General features: G+C 44.8%; 1 protein-coding gene across 1 annotated transcript; it reads right to left on the minus strand.

The window, feature by feature from the left end:
- Positions 1 to 153: 153 nt before the first annotated feature.
- Positions 154 to 19,957, minus strand: LOC128506956 (protein GPR108-like). The gene is made up of 19 exons (XM_053477571.1): positions 19,736 to 19,957; positions 17,975 to 18,082; positions 9,589 to 9,639; positions 9,312 to 9,397; positions 9,087 to 9,154; positions 8,042 to 8,148; positions 7,163 to 7,918; positions 7,021 to 7,080; positions 6,493 to 6,588; positions 5,400 to 5,533; positions 5,209 to 5,284; positions 4,913 to 4,986; positions 4,675 to 4,792; positions 4,139 to 4,269; positions 4,008 to 4,051; positions 3,858 to 3,907; positions 3,610 to 3,693; positions 3,385 to 3,506; positions 154 to 2,520 (listed from the first exon to the last, which is right to left on the minus strand). Exons 1-19 carry the CDS (start codon positions 19,814 to 19,816, stop codon positions 2,433 to 2,435), a joined length of 2,334 nt encoding a protein of 777 aa, XP_053333546.1. The 5' UTR covers positions 19,817 to 19,957; the 3' UTR covers positions 154 to 2,432.
- Positions 19,958 to 21,370: the final 1,413 nt, after the last annotated feature.

Raw genomic sequence — 21,370 nt, forward strand, 5'->3', positions numbered from 1 at the left:
GGCTTAAGGTGGTTTGTGAATATGAGCCAAACAAAATACTTGCCAGCTTGTGACTAACTAGCGTTTTTTATCTTGCCTTGTTTCGATGACGTACGATCATAACCGGCCTCAACAAGCGCTTGTGTAAATCAACATGAGTTAAAAAGACACCACTTATTTCAATTCCTTTTATTTTTTTATGAAGGTCATCCTCACATTGGAACAGAAGAGTATCACGATAAGCTAGCAAGGATAAAAACAAGCCTGCAGGACATACAAAATTTACAGCCCTTTTAACGCCCGTAACGGCAGCCATCTTGGATCATCTGAACGGTAGACAAGGACGTTCCTGAGGAAATGCCTAGTGTGGTTGAAGAGGGTTATAACAAAAGGGAAAACCAATACAAAAACTTGACTAATAACCAAACACATGATGAACAAACAAAATGTCTTTACTTTAGAGTTCAAGAATACAGAAACAGTAACATACGATTTTCCTAACATCATAGTAACATCTATTCAGGAGTGAGAACGCTGAAAACATTTACAGCATTAGGAAACCTTAGGCAACAAAATGTTCATAGTTCACTAATGTTTAAAACTTGTGATTTTAACTATGCTAAATGATCCAGACTTACTTTCACTTCCAAATGGATTCAGATGTTTTATAATCAAGATGTTCATTATGTAACAAACATTTAGTATGACATTAGACAGGCGTTTAATTACTAACATCACCGCTTCAGATCAACAAAACTGTATCAGAATCACGTACGTGATGGAATGTGTCTCCAAACTCCTCAACGGTACTGAAGTCTACAGTGCTAATTGGGTGATCTCGAAGCATACATCGCTGAACATAGATGTTCTACAGATGCGCAGCAACACCATGAGATTTTTGTTTTCTCCACTGAAGGAAAGAGATCTTCTTGAATGGAAATTCATGCTGGCTAGCACAGATTTAACAAGGTGATAGAAATTAGCAAAACAGGTCTTCGAGGCTAGCTAGCGACCATACTGAGGCTGTTTATTGCACAAGGTGGTGACCGTGTGGGTAAAAGCCTACCTGTTGCTTCCACTTATGAGCAAACTGTCTTGGTCATTCTCATGATCTCAATCCGAACTGAATCAAAAGAAATGACAAAGAATGATCCAACATGAACAGGGAGGTTCAAACTTTCACTTAAAATAAAAAATAATAATAATTCCCCCAGTAAAACCAGAGACCACATTTTACATTGTAGGATTCACCCCAAGTTAAATTTGTTTCAGAAAATATAATCATGAAGAGGTGGGACTAACCAGCTGTCAATCAAACCCGATTTCCTAGTTGCAGAACATGTATTAATCGCTCCGATTCTGGATTTGGAGCTAATCTAGCTCAGGGTTCAATACTGTTTAGTATTTGTTTTAAAGAACGTTACATCTACAACTTGATCAGAATCGCTTCTCGAGCCCTCCACCGCACAAACCTGACCCCCGGCTGATTTATTAAACGATGTTGCTTATCAGCATGTGTGCACTTTACACTGCTAGCATGCTAGTACAAAAATATATAAATAAAATAATGAAGATATGGTGTAACACACCAGAGAAACAAAAGCTTCTCCTCAGACCTCAGGTTTAAAGATTGATGGGGAAAGAAAAAGAGAAATCCTATTTTTCAAAACATGCTTACAGAAAAACAACAACAAAAAAAAAAACAGTGAATATTTATCTGTTAAATAATAAAGACACAAAGAGGAAACGGTTCAGATAAATTTAAGAGCAACACACAGGTGCAGGAAATTTTTGAACAAGCATTAAACATCTACCCACTTCGTGTCCGGCACAATGCTGTAAGGCTAACGATGCTAAGAGTTATTGAAAACGCGTAGCCTCCGCTTCAGCACTGTGCAAACTCAGCACTGTGCAAACTCGCAGAGCCTCGGGAGAGATAAAGAGGCACCGATCAGACACCAGACCTGGACGGTTGGACTACAGGAGAATCGTTTTTTTTTTTTTTTTTTGGTTAAACTGTTCCTTTGGGGAAAGATTATTTTCTTGTAAATGATTGCAAATCTTTGGATTAGTGAAAAAGACAAAAGAGGAGAGGAGAGAGAAAAAAAAAAGAGAGTAAGACACACCAGACAGATCAGACTAATGTTACGAAAGTGACGAAAATCAGACAACTTGATTAATCTGGTGCGTCCCTTGTCCCGTCCCAGGTCCCCCTTTAAAAGGAGAAATACGATTTCCTTATAAGGAAACACATTAGAACTTGCTTTATCTCTTTCTTTTGGATATATACACACACACACACACACACACACACACACACACACACACCCTCTCTTGCATAGTTGATTGCTCCTATAGGTGTCTTGGAAGCAACTATAGGCGGAATGGCTGAATAAAAGGAGGTGGAGTTTAACAGTCCAGGCTCCCCCCCCCCCACCCTCGGAGTGTCATCATCACAAGGCAGGCTCTCTATGTCTCTCTCGGCCGTTGGACGTCTTCTTCACCTTCGAGATGCCCTCCAACATCCCGGACTCCGTCACGCTGCAGACACAGAGATGAGTTCAGTTATTTTACAGCGACGTGTTTGTTTTTTACTCCACATGTACTTTGTAAACGCCACAGGTAAAGCTGCAACCTCACACTTTTTAAAAACATTTTTAGGACAGAGAAAGTTACATGAAGGTTAACTACAGGGAGCAAGGGGTTCTCAGGAAACAGGGGAAGCTAGAGGAGGTAAGGGTACTTGGAGAACTACAATGTAGAGTCAAGGAAACTGGTGGATTTATCAGAGAGGAACAAGAGATTTGAGGAACTAGAAGAGTGAGGAAACTCTGGACAACTAATAAACAAGGGATCCGGACAAACTAGGAACTCTGTGGAAACTATGGGATCTACAGAGGAACGGTAGAACTGATCACAGGAGAAGAAGATAAGGAAGGAGGGAGAACTCTGAGGCTGCTGATACACACAGAACACTGAAGGAACACCTGGAACTTGGACTTCCAGTGGAACCAAGAAAAAGTAAGAACGCTGGTAAGAACCAGAAAACTATGAAATCTAAGAAACCTAGTGAACATTAAGAAAATGTGTGTATGTGTGTGTGTGGGGTGGGGGGGGAACCAGGAGCACTAGTGGAACTAGGGATTTCAGTGGAACCAGGAAAAGAAGAAAACCTAAAGGAACCAGGAAAATTGGTGGGACCAGAAATCTATTAAAACCAATGGAACTAGGAAAACTAGGAAATCCATGGAAACAAGGAAACTGGGAACTCTGGAACCAGCAACCCAAAGAAATCTAATAAAACCAGAAAAAAATATATTATGACCAGGCCAGTGCCCCTCTACACTACCCAATAAAGTCCCACAAGGAACCCTGTATACAGTGTGTGTGTTCTTTGTGTCTTACACTTCGTCCATCTCCAGGTCCTCCTCGTCCTGAGGGAGCTGCAGGTACGGGTTATTAGACGCCGGCCGGAACTTAAAGCCCGTCAGCACGAAGAACACCAGCGTGGACACCTCTATCAGGAACTACAGAGAGAGAGACACGGGACGAAGGTGAACTTACTGCCGGCGATGACCTGATTAAAAAACGGTCATGATGACATCATTAAAAGTGTATGGAAGAGCCCACCTCCTGGCACCACTGCCACTGGAAGGGTACGGTGACTTTCAGCAGGATAGCGATGATCCTCGTGAAGTAGATATAACACACGATCTGTTCACACACACACACACACACACGTTACAACACTTATTTCTGTATATAGTTATTTACTATTATTTATTAACAATCACAAACACACACACATTTACAAAACACACGTCTGGACAGGATGCTTTAGTCTGTTTATTTTATTTTATTATTTTCACTCCACTCACCATCACGTAGAAATGTCTAAAGAGCTTCAGCTTCTCCAGATTCATAGCAGCTACAAAGCACACACACACACACACACACACTTAAAAAGGCCACAAGATGTTTTTGAACAGATCTACGTTTAGAGTCTTGGTGATAAACGATACACACACCTTTCCCGTCTGTACTGGAGGCCTCCTGCAGGTGTCGAATTGACCTGCGACAACATAACACACAATTAAAACAGCACAGATACATGTTACAGAGCGAGACACACACACTAATGACACACACACACACACACCAGATAACGGGGAAGAGGATGGCTCCGCAGCAGATGAGGTCCACGAGGAACAGGATCTCCCTCCACAGAGTGTACTCACTCGAGCCTTCCTCCGTCTCCTCGATGATGATGTACGCCACGTTGGCCAACACCTGCACATCAATCACTCTGTTAATCACCGCCACATGCCATCAATCAATCAATCAAATCATTAAACATAATTCAATCTGTTAGAAAATTAGGCAAATAATCAATCTCTTAATCTCGATCTGTAATCAATCAACACTGCAGACTAATGAATCACATGTCAATTAACCAATTAATACCAAGCTGCTTTAAATCAATTAAGTGATCAGACCAACAATCAGACCAACACCCACCAGATTAAACCCAAACATTCAAACAACTCAATACCAAACTCATCAATAGCAGACAATTAATAAATCAAATCATTAATTAACCAAAATCAATCAATACGTTTTACGCTTTAAATGACCCGTAAAGGTCCATAAAACTCTGTCTCTCTCTCTCTCTCTCTCACACACACACACACACACCTGTAGAGGGATGACGATCATGAAGATCTTCTTCTCCTTGTCTGAGAGGATGTATTTGATGAAAGCGAAGCCTGTTCCTATCAGAGCCAGGGTGATGAACAGCAGCGCCCCCTTCAGGCTGCACACAGAAATGTCACGCAACGCAGACACGGCTTAACAACTTCTGTTTATTCTGCTCTTTCTTACACACTCTCTGTTTCACACACACACACACACACACACACACACACACACTTACAGATGAGTAATGTAGTACATTACAGCCAAGCCTTCGATTGGATGCCCCTCCATGTTGATGAAGTGATAGTTAATCTGAGACACACACACACACACACACACACACACACAATGTGTACGTCATTACACAAGTTTACGCTTAACATCAGCATCATAGACATGTCACATGACATCATGACATCACTCCGATGATGAACATGATGAGCGTAAAGATGGGGGACGGGTTTTAACCAATCAGAGACCAGAGAATGTTAAGCAGTAGTGATGTCACGGTTGGGGGAGGGGCGTTCAACTCACACTGTGGAAGACCAAGGACACGGCTTTGGTGTAGGCGAGCGCCGCCATCAGCCAGTGGATCTTAAACACACTGTACCTGTAACACACATACACACACACACACAGATGGTTACAGGCCCATGTGCAAGTGAACGTTTTATTTTGTCCACACAGTGTGTGAGTGTGTGTGTGTGTGTGTGTGCGCGCTGTACTTGTGTTTGAGCAGTGTTGATGTCCAGATGACGGCCGCTCCTAGGAACAGAGCAGCCATGCTAATGTAGAGACGCGGTAGAGGCATCTCAGAAGCTGAGAGAAAGCCATCGGGGTTCTTCTCTGTGATTTTCACCTACACACACACACACACACACACACACACACAGGATGTTTAAATGACGGTTAATTTAAAGATTGTTCGGTGTCTAGAGGTTGCTGAGATTAAGTCATTTTGATGTGCGTTGATGTTGTCTAGCTGTTCTAATGTCTTGTGTAGAGAGTGTTTATCAGTTCTGGTGTTGTGTGCATTGGTTGTTAAGCTTTTCTGCTTCTGTTTCGTTGTTCTAATGTGTGTGTATGTTAAGCTGTTGTAGTGTTGTGTGAACGGGTTTAGTTCCATCTAGAAGCTCTTTGCATTTCTGCTGTTGTGCACAAAAGTGACTAAATTGTGTACACGGTGTCAAAGTGTCTTATGTGTTGATGTTTAGATGTTCTGAGGTCTCATGTACAGGTTATTGTGTTGTTCTGGTATGCTTAGAGGTTGTTCAGTTGTGTGCCAACATTCTTTAGTTGTTGTGAGTGATTTGTAAAATTTTAGGCTGTAAATCCAGGTTTAGATGTTGTGAGGTTGTGGGTAGCGGTTGTTTAGTTGAACATAGAAGTTTAATTGTTGTCAGGTTGTGTAGAAATTATTTGTGAAGTTGTGTCTAGAGCTTAAGCTGTTGTGAGGATGTGTGTAGAGAATACTTAGCTAGTTTTTTAGTTGTTTTGTATAGAGGTTGTCTTAATGTTTGAGATTGTTTAGCTCCAGTCTAGTTGTTGTGAGGTTGTATATATACATTTTTAATCGTTGTGAATTCAGTTGTTCAGTTGTGCTTAGGGGTTGTGTAGTTGTGAGGCTGTGTGTAAAAGTTGTGTATTTGCTGTTTCATGGTGTATAGAGGCTGTGTAGTTGTTGTGGGATGGTGTGTAGAGATTTTTAATGAGGTTATTGTAGAGGTTGTTTAGTTGTGAGGTGGTGTCTAGAGGTTGTTTAGTTGTTGTGAGGTTGTGTCATTGTTGTAAGGTGGTGTCTAGAGGTTGTGTTCTTACACTGAGTGAGTAGGGTTTGACATCAACAGGTCTGCTGCAGTAATGAAAGTTGAGGTTGTACAGGCCCTGATCCTCAGCACCTACAGTGATGTGAAACTGAGGCAGAGAGTTTATTCATGAGGTTACTGCATCACTTTACACACAGTAAGAACATTTCTGTTTAAAACATGTAACTATCTGACCACTGAATCTGACGTCACACACGCTGACTTCAAACCAACTCTAAGGACCAGGACGGGAACAGAAAAACTTTAACTGTCGTCACTTTGCTGTAGGTTCTTTGAGGGTGTACGTGCAGGGAACACTCACTTAACTAACTAGGAATCTGCTTGTTTTTTCAAATACACTGAAAGACTAGTGGTCTTTCATTGACCATTATTCATAATGGTTTCCCATTGTGATGTAAACTTCTGCCCAATTGTGTGGATACCTTTACTGCATTTACCCCAACGCACAGTTACACATCAGGTGTATTAATAATGTATTACTGTTCCATTATTCTGGGATTAAGCAGTGTGGTGGACTCACTGTGAAGTTGTAGGTTTTTCCATACTGGTTCAGGACCAATCTCACTTCTTTCTTTGTCACCTGATTAAGAGTTAAGGTCAAATGTTACTCATGTACCTGAAAAGCAAAACATGTAATATTTACAGCTTCGAACAATACACACCTCACTAAGGGATATTATCTTCTCTACTTTGGCAGCAATGTGTTGCGCCTTGCCAGCGGCGGGCTCCGGCGCCTGCTTGGCGGGCTCCGGCGCCTGCTTGGCGGGCTCCGGCGCCTGCTTGGCGGGCTCCGGCGCCTGCTTGGCGGGCTCCTGCCCCTGCTTGGCGGGCTCCGGCGCCTGCTTGGCGGGCTCCGGCGCCTGCTTGGCGGGCTCCGGCGCCTGCTTGGCGGGCTCCGGCCCCTGCTTGGCGGGCTCCGGCGCCGCCTTGGCGGGCTCCTGCCCCTGCTTGGCGGGCTCCTGCCCCTGCTTGGCGGGCTCCGGCGCCGCCTTGGCGGGCTCCGGCGCCGCCTTGGCGGGCTCCTGCCCCTGCTTGGCGGGCTCCTGCCCCTGCTTGGCGGGCTGCTGCCCCTGCTTGGCGGGCTCCTGCCCCTGCTTGGCGGGCTCCTGCCCCTGCTTGGCGGGCTCCTGCCCCTGCTTGGCGGGCTCCGGCGCCGCCTTGGCGGGCTCCGGCCCCTGCTTGGCGGGCTCCTGCCCCTGCTTGGCGGGCTCCGGCGCCGCCTTGGCGGGCTCCTGCCCCTGCTTGGCGGGCTCCTGCCCCTGCTTGGCGGGCTCCTGCCCCTGCTTGGCGGGCTCCGGCGCCGCCTTGGCGGGCTCCTGCCCCTGCTTGGCGGGCTCCTGCTTGGCGGGCTCCGGCGCCTGCTTGGCGGGCTCCGGCGCCTGCTTGGCGGGCTCCGGCGCCTGCTTGGCGGGCTCCTGCCCCTGCTTGGCGGGCTCCGGCCCCTGCTTGGCGGGCTCCGGCCCCTGCTTGGCGGGCTCCGGCCCCTGCTTGGCGGGCTCCTGCCCCTGCTTGGCGGGCTCCTGCCCCTGCTTGGCGGGCTCCGGCGCCTGCTTGGCGGGCTCCTGCGGCGCCTGCTTGGCGGGCTCCGGCGCCTTGCGCCGCACCAAGTGCAAATTCTCTTGATTAATTACGTTGCCTGAAGTCAGACCTGAAGATTATGTTATTTAAAAGAACTATTATTTACAGCACACGCAAACTTTTAAAGTTTATTAATAGCACATTCAACTGTGGTTTCATAATAATACATGGACTATTATATTAATTTATCATGTACTCCAAAGCCACACAAGGTGACAGCTCTCTCAAATTTTTTTAATAATAACTAGACAGGTACATTATCTGAAGAAAATGTGAGTGGTGCTTGTCGTGGCAAAACTCTGGCCTCTGGGCCTTTTATGAAGTGTACGGGATCAGTTGCTAAGATGCTCTAAAGTGGTTGTTAGGGTGTGGCTTAACAGGTTCACAATGATCCTGAGAGACTGATTGGTTGCCTAGGTAAGATGAAGTTTCTATGAAAGTTAACACAGCAGGAAATGCAACTGAGAGCACTTCCTGTTTTAATGGGGAGTACCTTCTTGCGCACCAAGGGTACAACTTATTCCCCACCTATGTGATAATTTCTTTATTTCTTGCTCTGCGCTAGAATCTGTCAAAGTGGGTCTCAATATTAAGCCTATGGGATTTTTTGGACAAATTTTCACCCGCCCCTTAGTTATAACACTATATTCCTGAATAAGCCGCATGATTTGACACCTCTTTCCTGGGGTCTACGACAAACGGTACAGGACTAGTTACACGCCAAAGTTTGGTTTGCTTTGGTCAGATGCAGTGGGATTCAAACTCAAACACTTTCTGTATTACTCAGTGAACCCATGCTCGATCGCCATGGTCGGACAACCTGATACGATATTATCGTGATACCTTGGTGTCGATTCCATTCGTATTGCAATTCTGTTACCATCACGACTTAGTTACCATTCAAAAAAGACTTGGTTAATAATTCTATCCCACTACACTGGAACAGTCTAAAGTCTGTAGGATCATAGAGGAACTGCAACATATTATGTGTGTTAATTTAAGTCTTACCCTTTACTTCACTAGACGTCTGACCGTATAAGAGACTGTCCTTCTCACCAAACGCCTTCACGGTGACACTGCGTGTACACACACACACACACACACACAATGTTTCTTAGGGACGCCAGAGCAGGTAATCCATATCTGTCTCTATCTGTTGGTCTCTCTCACTCTCATGAACACACACACACACACACACACACACACACACACACACACACACACACTTCCTACCTCGAATCGCTTGTGTTGATGATGAACAGAACCAGATTATCCTCGCTCTTGGTTTTGGACAGAGCGCACTGTTGCATGTCCTCGGTCTGTGACGGCAGACCACACACACACACACACACACACACACACACACACACACACACACACACACACACACACGCGCATCATGTAGTCTTTAAACATGGTTCCACTTTTCACTAATAAAGTGAAAATAATAATAATAAAGCAATAATAATAACAATAAAACAACAACGCCCACACACACACACACACTTACTGTGTACGAAAATACGCCGTTTACCCGGGATCTGGTCAGACTGAAGCCCACCTACATACACACACACAAACCAATAATCAGGTACATATTATTTCTTTATTATTACACACAATATATTTAGAGAGGTTTATTAATCCCAGAGGAAAATTGCTTATACACATGACTTTAGTAATTTATTATTATTAGTGGTGCTTGCAAAGCATCACTACTATTCTCTTGCGAACTTATTATTAGTGGTGCTTGCAAAGCATCACTACTATTCTCTTGCGAACTTATTATTAGTGGTGCTTGCAAAGCATCACTACTGTTATCTTGCGAACTTATTATTATTATTTTTATTATTATTATTATTATTCTTCCGGACAAAAGTTCGGCGCGTAACTAGTCCCGCACCGTTTGTCGTAGACCCATGAATGAGGTGTCAAATCGTGCGGCCTAATCGGGAATGGGGTGCTATGACTTTTCTAAGGGGTGGGTGGTTAATTGCCCCCGCAGGGGGCAATTAACCGCCCCGAAAAGTCCCATAGACATAACATTGAGGCCAACTTTGACGGCTTGTAGCGCAGAGAGGGGATTTTGTAGAAACGTGAAATTTACAACATTTGAAGAGGTTTGCAGCCTGTGTCAGAAGATACCCCGCACAAGGGTATAAGTTTTACCCCCGGGGCAGGAGGGGTCCCTAAATTTGCCCCATTGACTTATAATGGGGATTTTGGTGAATCACTAGTCCCACACCGTTCATCGTAGGCCCATGAATGAGGTGTCAAACCATGCGGCTTATTCGGGAGTAGGGTGCTCTGACTGTTCGAAGGGGTGGGTGGTTAATTGCCCCCGCAGGGGGCAATTAACCACACACAGACTTAACATTGAGACCAACTTTGACCGAGTACCATGAGTGAGGTGTCAAACTGTGCGGCCCATTTTCGGAAACAGGGTGCTGTGACTTTTCTGAGGGGTGGGCGGTTAATTGCCCCCGCAGGGGGCAATTAACCACTCACAGACTTAACACTGAGAACAACTTTGACTGAGTCTTGCACCGTTCGTCGTAGACCCATGAATGAGGTGTCAAACCGTGCGGCTTATTCGGGAGTAGGCTGCTTTGACTGTTTGAAGGGGTGGGTGGTTAATTGCCCCCGCAGGGGGCAATTAACCACCCACAGACTTAACATTAAGACCAACTTTGACGGAGTCCCATGAGTGAGGTGTCAAACCGTGCGGCCCATCTTCGGGAACAGGGTGCTGTGACCTTTTTAAGGGGTGGGTGGTTAATTGCCCCCGCAGGGGGCAATTAACCACCCACAGACTTAACATTGATTTAACTGTGGAACCGACTGTCGTAGAGACACTCTTTTGCATGTATCATCATGCTCATAAGCCACGCCCCCTAGCACCCTCATTAGCATGCTGTTAGCATGATGCTAACGCGATTAGCATTTTGCTAGCATGATGCTAACAAAATTAGCATCTTGCTAGCGTTATGCTAATTTCATCAGCACATCGCTAGCATGATGCTAACGCTATTAGCATGTCGCTAGCATTATGCTAACTTTTCGCTAATAACATGTATAGAATGTTCCTAGCATCATGCTGGTGTAATTAGCACGATGTTTAGCTGATTAGCATGGTGCTAGCTTGATGCTAGCTATATTAGCATGTTGCTATCAAGATCCCATTGTCGTGGAGATATGGAGGGCCAGAGTTTCGCCACGGCAAGCACCACTCACATTTTCTTCAGGAAATGTACCTCTCTAGTTATTATTATTATTATTCTTCCGGACAAAAGTTCGGCGCGTAACTAGTCCCGCACCGTTTGTCGTAGACCCATGAGAGAGGTGTCAAATCGTGCGGCTTATACGGGAATGGGGTGCTATGACTTTTATAAGGGGTGGCCAGTTAATTGCCCCCGCAGGGGGCAATTAACCGGCCAAAAAATCCCATAGACTTAACATTACGGCCAACTTTGACGGATTGTAGCGCAGAGAGTGAATTTTGTTGAGACGTCAGATTTACCACACTTGAAGAGGTTTGCAGCCTGTGTGAGAAGATACCCCGCACAAGGGGATACGTTCGACCCCTGGGGCAAGAGAGGTCCCCAAAGTTGCCCCATAGAATTTGAATAGGGATTTTGGCGACTTTGCCCATTGACTTATAATGGGAATTTTAAAAAATTACTAGTCCCGCACCGTTCGTCGTAGACCCATGAATGAGGTGTCTAACCATGCGGCTTATTCTGGAGTAGGGTACTCTCACTGTTAAAAGGGGTGGGTGGTTAATTGCCCCCGCAGGGGGCAATTAACCACCTACAGACTTAACACTGAGAACAACTTTGACTGAGTCTTGCACCGTTTGTCGTAGACCCATGAATAAGGTGTCAAACCGTGCGGCTTATTCAGGAGTAGGGTACTCTCACTGTTGAAAGGGGTGGGTGGTTAATTGCCCCCGCAGGGGGCAATTAACCACCCACAGACTTAACATTGAGAACAACTTTGACTGAGTCTTGCACCGTTCGTCGTAGACCCATGAATGAGATGTCAAACCGTGCGGCTTATTCGGGAGTAGGGTGCTTTGACTGTTTGAAGGGGTGGGTGGTTAATTGCCCCCGCAGGGGGCAATTAACCACCCACAGACTTAACATTGAGACCAACTTTTACTGAGTCCCATGAGTGAGGTGTCAAACCGTGCGGCCCATCTTCGGGAACGGGGTGCTGTGACCTTTCTAAGGGGTGGGTGGTTAATTGCCCCCGCAGGGGGCAATTAACCACCTACAGACTTAACATTGATTTAACTGTGGATCTGACTGTCGTAGAGACACTCTTTTGCATGTATCATCATGCTCATGAGCCACGCCCCCTAGCACCCTCATTAGCATGCTGTTAGCATGATGCTAACGCGATTAGCATTTTGCTAGCATGATGCTAACAAAATTAGCATGTTTCTAGCTTTATGCTAATTTCATCAGCACATCGCTAGCATGATGCTAACGCTATTAGCATGTCGCTAGCATTATGCTAACTTTTCGCTAATCACATGTATAGAATGGTCCTAGCATCATGCTAGTGTAATTAGCATGATGTTTAGCGGATTAGCATGGTGCTAGCTTGATGCTAGCTATATTAGCATGTTGCTATCAAGATCCCATTGTCGTAGAGATATGGAGGGTCAGAGTTTCGCCACGGCAAGCACCACTCACATTTTTTATTATTATTCTTCTTCCGTACAAAAGTTCGGCGCGTAACTAGTCTCGCACCGTTTGTCGTAGACCCATGGGTGAGGTGTCAAATCGTGCGGCCTATACGGGAATGGGGTGCTATGACTTTTATAAGGGGTGGGCGGTTAATTGCCCCCGCAGGGGGCAATTAACCGGCCCAAAAATCCCATTGACTTAACATTGAGACCAACTTTGACGGATTATAGCGCAGAGAGTGAATTTTGTAGAGACATCAAACTTACCAGATTTGAAGAGGTTTGCAGCCTGTGTCAGAAGATACCCGGCACAGGGGGATAAGTTCGACCCCCGGGGCAAGAGAGGTCCCCAAAGTTGCCCCATAGAATTTGAATGGGGATTTTGGCGACTTTGCCCATTGACTTATAATGGGGATTTAAAAAAATTACTAGTGCCGCACCGTTCGTCGTAGACCCATGAATCAGGTGTCTACCCATGCGGCTTATTCGGGAGTAGGGTGCTTTGACTGTTCGAAGGGGTGGGTGGTTAATTGCCCCCGCAGGGGGCAATTAACCACCTACAGACTTAACACTGAGAACAACTTTGACTGAGTCTTGCACCGTTCGTCGTAGACCCATGAATGAGGTGTCAAACCGTGCGGCTCATTCGGGAGTAGGGTACTCTCACTGTTGAAAGGGGTGGGTGGTTAATTGCCCCCGCAGGGGGCAATTAACCACCTACAGACTTAACACTGACAACAACTTTGACTGAGGCCCGCACCGTTCGTCGTAGACCCATGAATGAGGTGTCAAACCGTGCGGCTTATTCGGGAGTAGGGTGCTCTGACTGTTCGAAGGGGTGGGTGGTTAATTGCCCCCGCAGGGGGCAATTAACCACCCACAGAATTAACATTGAGACCAACTTTGACCGAGTACCATGAGTGAGGTGTTAAACTGTGCGGCCCATTTTCGGGAACAGGATGCTGTGACTTTTCTGAGGGGTGGGTGGTTAATTGCCCCCGCAGGGGGCAATTAACTACCCACAGACTTAACATTGTGACCAACTTTGACTGAGTCCCATGAGTGAGGTGTCAAACCGTGCGGCCCATCTTCGGGAACGGGGTGCTGTGACTTTTCTAAGGGGTGGGTGGTTAATTGCCCCTGCAGGGGGCAATTAACCACCTACAGACTTAACATTGACTTAACTGTGGAACCGACTGTCGTAGAGACATTCTTTTGCATTTATCATCATGCTCATAAGCCACGCCCCCTAGCACCCTCATTAGCATGCTGTTAGCATGATGCTAACACGATTAGCATTTTGCTAGCATGATGCTAACAAAATTAGCATCTTGCTAGCGTTATGCTAATTTCATCAGCACATCGCTAGCATGATGCTAACGCTATTAGCATGTCGCTAGCATTATGCTAACTTTTCGCTAATCACATGTATAGAATGTTCCTAGCATCATGCTAGTGTAATTAGCATGATGTTTAGCTGATTAGCATGGTGCTAGCTTGATGCTAGCTATATTAGCATGTTGCTATCAAGATCCCATTGTCGTAGAGATATGGAGGGCCAGAGTTTCGCCACGGCAAGCACCACTCACATTTTCTTCAGGAAATGTACCTCTCTAGTTTTTATTTTTATTATTATTATTCTTCCGGACAAAAGTTCGGCGCGTAACTAGTCCCGCACCGTTTGTCGTAGACCCATGAATGAGGTGTCAAATCGTGCGGCCTAATCGGGAATGGGGTGCTATGACTTTTATAAGGGGTGGGTGGTTAATTGCCCCCGCAGGGGGCAATTAACCGCCCCGAAAAGTCCCATAGACTTAACATTGAGGCCAACTTTGACGGCTTGTAGCGCAGAGAGGGGATTTTGTAGAAACGTGAAATTTACAACATTTGAAGGGGTTTGCAACCTGTGTCAGAAGATACCCCGCACAAGGGAATACGTTCGACCCCCGGGGCAAGAGGGGTCCCCAAAGTTGCCCCATAGAATTTGAATGGGGATTTTGGCAACTTTGCCCATTGACTTAAAATAGGAATTTAAAAAAATTACTAGTGCCGCACCGTTCATCGTAGACCCATGAAAGAGGTGTCAACCCGTGCGGCTTATTCGGGAGTAGGGTTCTTTGACTGTTTAAAGGGGTGGGTGGTTAATTGCCCCCGCAGGGGGCAATTAACCACCCACAGACTTAACACTGACAACAAATTTGACCGAGTCTCGCACCGTTCGTCGTAGACCCATGAATGAGGTGTCAAACCGTGCGGCTTATTCGGGAGTAGGGTGCTCTGACTGTTTGAAGGGGTGGGTGGTTAATTGCCCCCGCAGGGGGCAATTAACCACCCACAGACATAACATTGAGACCAACTTTGACCGAGTACCATGAGTGAGGTGTCAAACTGTGCGGCCCATTTTCGGGAACAGGGTGCTGTGACTTTTCTGAGGGGTGGGTGGTTAATTGCCCCCGCAGGGGGCAATTAACCGCCCACAGACTTAACACTGAGAACAACTTTGACTGAGTCTTGCACCGTTCGTCGTAGACCCATGAATGAGGTGTCAAACCGTGCGGCTTATTCGGGAGTAGGCTGCTTTGACTGTTTGAAGGGGTGGGTGGTTAATTGCCCCCGCAGGGGGCAATTAACCACCCACAGACTTAACATTGAGACCAACTTTGACTGAGTCCCATGAGTGAGGTGTCAAACCGTGCGGCCCATCTTCGGGAACGGGGTGCTGTGACTTTTCTAAGGGGTGGGTGGTTAATTGCCCCCGCAGGGGGCAATTAACCACACACACACTTAACATTGATTTACCTGTGGAACCGACTGTCGTAGAGACACTCTTTTGCATATATCATCATGCTCATAAGCCACGCCCCCTAGCACCCTCATTAGCATGCTGTTAGCATGATGCTAACGCGATTAGCATTTTGCTAGCATGATGCTAACAAAATTAGCATTTTGATAGCGGTATGCTAATTTCATCAGCACATCGCTAGCATGATGCTAACGCTATTAGCATGTCGCTAGCATTATGCTAACTTTTCGCTAATAACATGTATAGAATGTTCCTAGCATCATGCTAGTGTAATTAGCACAATGTTTAGCTGATTAGCATGGTGCTAGCTTGATGCTAGCTATATTAGCATGTTGCTATCAAGCTCCCATTGTCATAGAGATATGGACGGCCAGAGTTTCGCCACGGCAAGCACCACTCACATTTTCTTCAGGAAATGTACCTCTCTAGTTTTTATTTTTATTATTATTATTCTTCCGGACAAAAGTTCGGCGCGTAACTAGTCCCGCACCGTTTGTCGTAGACCCATGAATGAGGTGTCAAATCGTGCGGCCTAATCGGGAATGGGGTGCTATGACTTTTCTAAGGGGTGGGTGGTTAATTGCCCCCGCAGGGGGCAATTAACCGCCCCGAAAAGTCCCATAGACTTAACATTGAGGCCAACTTTGACGGCTTGTAGCGCAGAGAGGGGATTTTGTAGAAACGTGAAATTTACAACATTTGAAGATGTTTGCAACCTGTGTCAGAAGATACCCGGCACAGGGGGATACGTTCGACCCCCGGGGCAAGAGGGGTCCCCAAAGTTGCCCCATAGAATTTGAATGGGGATTTTGGCCACTTTGCCCATTGACTTATAATGGGAATTTAAAAAAATTACTAGTGCCGCACCGTTCGTCGTAGACCCATGAATGAGGTGTCAACCCGTGCGGCTTATTCGGGAGTAGGGTGCTTTGACTGTTTGAAGGGGTGGGTGGTTAATTGCCCCCGCAGGGGGCAATTAACCACCCACAGACTTAACACTGACAACAAATTTGACTGAGTCTTGCACCGTTCGTCGTAGACACATGAATGAGGTGTCAAACCGTGCGGCTTACTCGGGAGTAGGGTGCTCTGACTGTTTGAAGGGGTGGGTGGTTAATTGCCCCCGCAGGGGGCAATTAACCACCCACAAACTTAACATTGAGACCAACTTTGACCGAGTACCATGAGTGAGGTGTCAAACTGTGCGGCCCATTTTCGGGAACGGGGTGCTGTGACTTTTCTAAGGGGTGGGTGGTTAATTGCCCCCGCAGGGGGCAATTAACCACACACACACTTAACATTGATTTAACTGTGGAACCGACTGTCGTAGAGACACTCTTTTGCATATATCATCATGCTCATAAGCCACGCCCCCTAGCACCCTCATTAGCATGCTGTTAGCATGATGCTAACGCGATTAGCATTTTGCTAGCATGATGCTAACAAAATTAGCATCTTGCTAGCGGTATGCTAATTTCATCAGCACATCGCTAGCATGATGCTAACGCTATTAGCATGTCGCTAGCATTATGCTAACTTTTCGCTAATAACATGTATAGAATGTTCCTAGCATCATGCTAGTGTAATTAGCATGATGTTTAGCTGATTAGCATGGTGCTAGCTTGATGCTAGCTATATTAGCATGTTGCTATCAAGATCCCATTGTCGTGGAGATATGGACGGCCAGAGTTTCGCCACGGCAAGCACCACTCACATTTTCTTCAGGAAATGTACCTCTCTAGTTATTATTATTATTATTATTATTATCACAGATCTTGGCCTTTTCTTCTGAACCCTATAACTGTAAGAACATGTATGCTTAGACATCGTCGAAACAAAGTCATATTAATTTCTCTTCATGATCTTGTAACTGATTCTGTGATGGTCAGAAAGTCTCCTCCAGAACGTCCCCATGGGGTTAAAGGTCAGGACTCCAAAGGTCAGGACTGTGGTGTCCAGTTCATGTGTGTTATGTGTGTCCACTGTACACTTTGTACAGTGGACACTATGCATGATGGGAGCATCGCTTCATGTCCTTCCCTTCTTACCCTGACACGCCCATCACTCTGGAATAGGATCAGTCTGGACTCATCAGGTCAAATGACCTTTCTCCATCCCTGCAAAGACCAGTCTTTATGATCCCTAATAAACTGAAGCCTGTATGTGTAGAAATGTTCTTACTGTCACTATTAAACATAGCTGTGAGTCCTGGTGGTGTTATTTTTTATGATTCGACTGTCACTGAGTGTGTAAGTGATCTCCCATCACGCTCACGTTATCAACTTGTGTTTGATCTGAGCTTGAACGTAAAATGTATCAGGAGATAACATCACCTCGCGTACGTATTAATGAAGGAATGAACAGTGTTATTATTGAAGATCACGGACAGGCCTTTCTCACCATGTGGTCCTTGCTGTTAGGAAGCACTAGAGACTGCAGGCTGACCTCCAGCGTGCCGTTAGCGAAGTATCCGAAGGTGTTCAGGTGGACGAGAACGCGTGTCTCATTCTGAAACAGAGGGGAAAACACACACGGTTAGAATGTACCGTTACATCCTGTCATACTGAGAACACACACAATCCACAATGGTACACAGTTTCATTGTAGAATTGCTTCGATATTTCTCTGACGCATTATAATTAATCGTAACCAGCATAAGTAATATGTTTGCTCTAACAAGCCATGTTTCATCTCACAGCTGCGTTTCACATGACTGTGACTGTATGTATCTAATGCCACAGTTTGAAAAGAAGTGAGACAATCAGGTTTTGAATCTTCTGCAGGATGAACAAACAAACAAACATTAATCTGTCCGTTCACCTTTAAAGATTCAGTTTTCATAGTCTACTTTTATTTTTTTTGTTGAATAAGTCATGTTGTGTCACGTGTTCATTTCTGTCTTTTAGAGGATTTGGTAATTTCTGTGTCTCCTGCACACTCTAACTGTGAACACGGTAAACTAACGTGATGATTGGCTCTGTTGACTGAAGTGTAAAACAGACAGACAGACATGCAGACAGACAGACAGACATGCAGACAGACAGACAGACAGACATGCAGACAGACAGACAGACAGACATGCAGACAGACATGCAGACAGACAGACGGACAGCCATGCAGACAGATGGATGAACATGCGGACAGACATACAGAAATACAGACGGACATAGGGAAAGACATACGGACAGAGACATGCATAGGGACAGAAATACAGACACACTTTTCTGAGACTGTTTTTTTTTTTTTGTTAAATGTTCATTAAATTGATCACAGAGAGTGAGTTCTGACCAAATGTACACACTAAACCTTTATTTTATTTGTACAATAACAACAACAACAAAAATAACAACAACAACAATAATCCATAAAAAGTGTCACTACTAAAAATATATAAAGAGAAACACCTGGCTGGTGCTGTCAATCATCATGGCATAAGCCACGCCCCCTCCAAACAATGTTTTATTACGTCATATATGATACTTTCAGTGTTTTCATCATCATTCCAGGAGTCTACTGAGAAACTTTACACCACACACTCTGGTGTTGGTCATTTAATTTAATAACACACACACACAGTCACAGTTTGAGTCTAAATGCGGGTTCCAGTGTGTGTACTGTCTGACAGAGTGTAGTGTGTGTGGTGTGTGTAGTGTGTGTGTAGTGTGTGTAGTGAGTGTGTGTGTGTGTGTGTGGTGAGTGTGGTGTGTGTGTAGTGAGTGTAGTGTGTGTGGTGAGTGTAGTTTGTGTGTAGTGTGTGTAGTGAGTGTAGTGTGTGTGGTGTGTGTGGTGAGTGTAGTGTGTGTGTGTGTGGTGAGTGTAGTTTGTGTGTAGTGTGTGTAGTGTGTGTAGTGAGTGTGGTGTGTGTGTAGTGAGTGTAGTGTGTGTAGTGTGTGTGGTGTGTGTGGTGAGTGTAGTGTGTGTGTGTGTGTGGTGTGTGTAGTGAGTGTGGTGTGTGTGTAGTGAGTGTAGTGTGTGTGGTGTGTGTGGTGAGTGTAGTGTGTGTGTGTGTGGTGAGTGTAGTTTGTGTGTAGTGTGTGTGGTGATTGACAGGTTGATGAACTGATCCGGACTGTGCGTGTTTGTCCTGATTAATAAACTGCGCGCGGTCTCAGTGCGCGCGTTGGAACTTCTTTAGCTTAGCACAGGTTAGCCTAGCCTTACCTTCAGAGAGAGGTGGTGTATCCTGGCCTCGCTCACACACACCAACACCGGAAGCAGCGCGTAAACAACCCGGGACCACATCGCCGTCGGTAATGCCCTGAGTTCCCCTCACTGCGCTCACCAGCTCCTGGATACTAACTCCGTACTCGTGGCCAATTTCACTAACTAGCTGTTTACTAACTTCCCACTTCTAACCAGGCACCACTTCCTTGACGCTGTCATTTTTTTTCATAACCACTTTCTGGAAAACACGCCCCGTTGCTGTGATTGGTCCGCGTGTCCCCACGTGCTTCGCGAGAATCGGGCCGAACGCTTCCGTCTTCTTCAGGATTGGCTGGTACGACCCGGAAGTGACAGAATGCGGGTGGAAATAAATAAAATACACTTCCTAGAATCGCGATAGTGTACACGTCATCGCTAGCGTTGGCTAAACACGTGAACAGCGCCGCCATGTTGAAAGGGGCGTTTAACCGCGTGTTATTGCTGTTAACAATACAGTACAGAATTATATCTTTTACATCTGACTTATTAAATATATGAAATGATTATCCTAATTATTATTATATATTGTAAAATTATATATTGACATTTTTAACATTTTTTAAACATTTGATGATATTATTAGTGAATACGAAGTCTTTGCATGATTATTCAGTTAAATGTCATTTTATTATGACGTAACTATGATGTAGCTAAGGTTAGCATAAAGCTATTGCGTTTGGTTAATAGTGAATAAACGCAGTATGGCCGTGTACTGTATATTAATGAGAGTATGTCCCTGTGATCTGGAAGAAAGTGAAAGTATCACACATGTGACATCTTTTACCACAAGGGGGTGCTATAACATATGTAAAAATCAGTGTTGCCTTAATTAATCTAATCTATAATCAATTATATTTAAAAATGTAATAACAGTAACCTGTTATAAGATTTCATTAGTTATTTGATAATTGAATATAGCTGTCTAAGTTCAAAACAGTGGAAAAGCGAAGCAAGTTTACGATTGTGTGTGTGTGTGTGTGTGTGTGTGTTTCTGTGTTATTTAGTGTTGTTTTGCATTTTGTCCAGGATTCAGTGGAGACATGCAGTACAGTATCACCAAGAATATTAGAAAAGAGTCGCTTTCAGTTTGGTGTCTAAAGCAGCCGGTGCCAAGAGGAACCATAAATTAATGTTAAGTGAGGTTTAATGTCTATTTATTTCATATATAACTTCATTTACACGTCTTTTCCTAATGTTTTGATTGTTTTTATGTGTAAAAATATAATTATGTTGTTGAAAATTGTTAATATTGGTAATATTTTTGGGATTATCAGCTTTTACATTAATTTCTATTTGAGAATACGTTTCACAATACAAAAGTTCACCTTTAAAATTCATCTTTAAGAAATTTCACTCCTTCAAAAATTCACAGATTAAATTCATATGCTGAAGTACTGCTGCGTTAATATTCTCTTTTTTATACCTGTAGCCAGTAGAGGGCGCACATGGTTGGTATATTGATTTGTATATAGACTAAATAAGACATTCCCAGGCTAATGCGTTAGCAACGGTAGTCGAGCAGTTCCGCTACTTTTAATCAGCTGCTGGCACTTTAACCACAGTTACCGCAGTGAGAGAGGTGTTTCAATCTTT

This window comes from Clarias gariepinus, chromosome 18, assembly GCF_024256425.1.
Source record: "Clarias gariepinus isolate MV-2021 ecotype Netherlands chromosome 18, CGAR_prim_01v2, whole genome shotgun sequence".
NCBI classification, from domain to species: Eukaryota; Metazoa; Chordata; class Actinopteri; order Siluriformes; family Clariidae; genus Clarias; species Clarias gariepinus.

Bases quoted from the DNA above. Each gene is read 5' to 3' on its own strand.
- LOC128506956 (XM_053477571.1), bottom strand. From the start codon at position 19,816: ATGTGGTCCCGGGTTGTTTACGCGCTGCTTCCGGTGTTGGTGTGTGTG. The intron at 7,081-7,162 runs GTGTGTATTGTT...ACTCTTAATCAG, and splicing joins AGATAATATCCCTTAGTGAG to GTGACAAAGAAAGAAGTGAG. The intron at 4,987-5,208 runs GTGAGTTGAACG...TGTGTGTCTCAG, and splicing joins TGTCCTTGGTCTTCCACAGT to ATTAACTATCACTTCATCAA.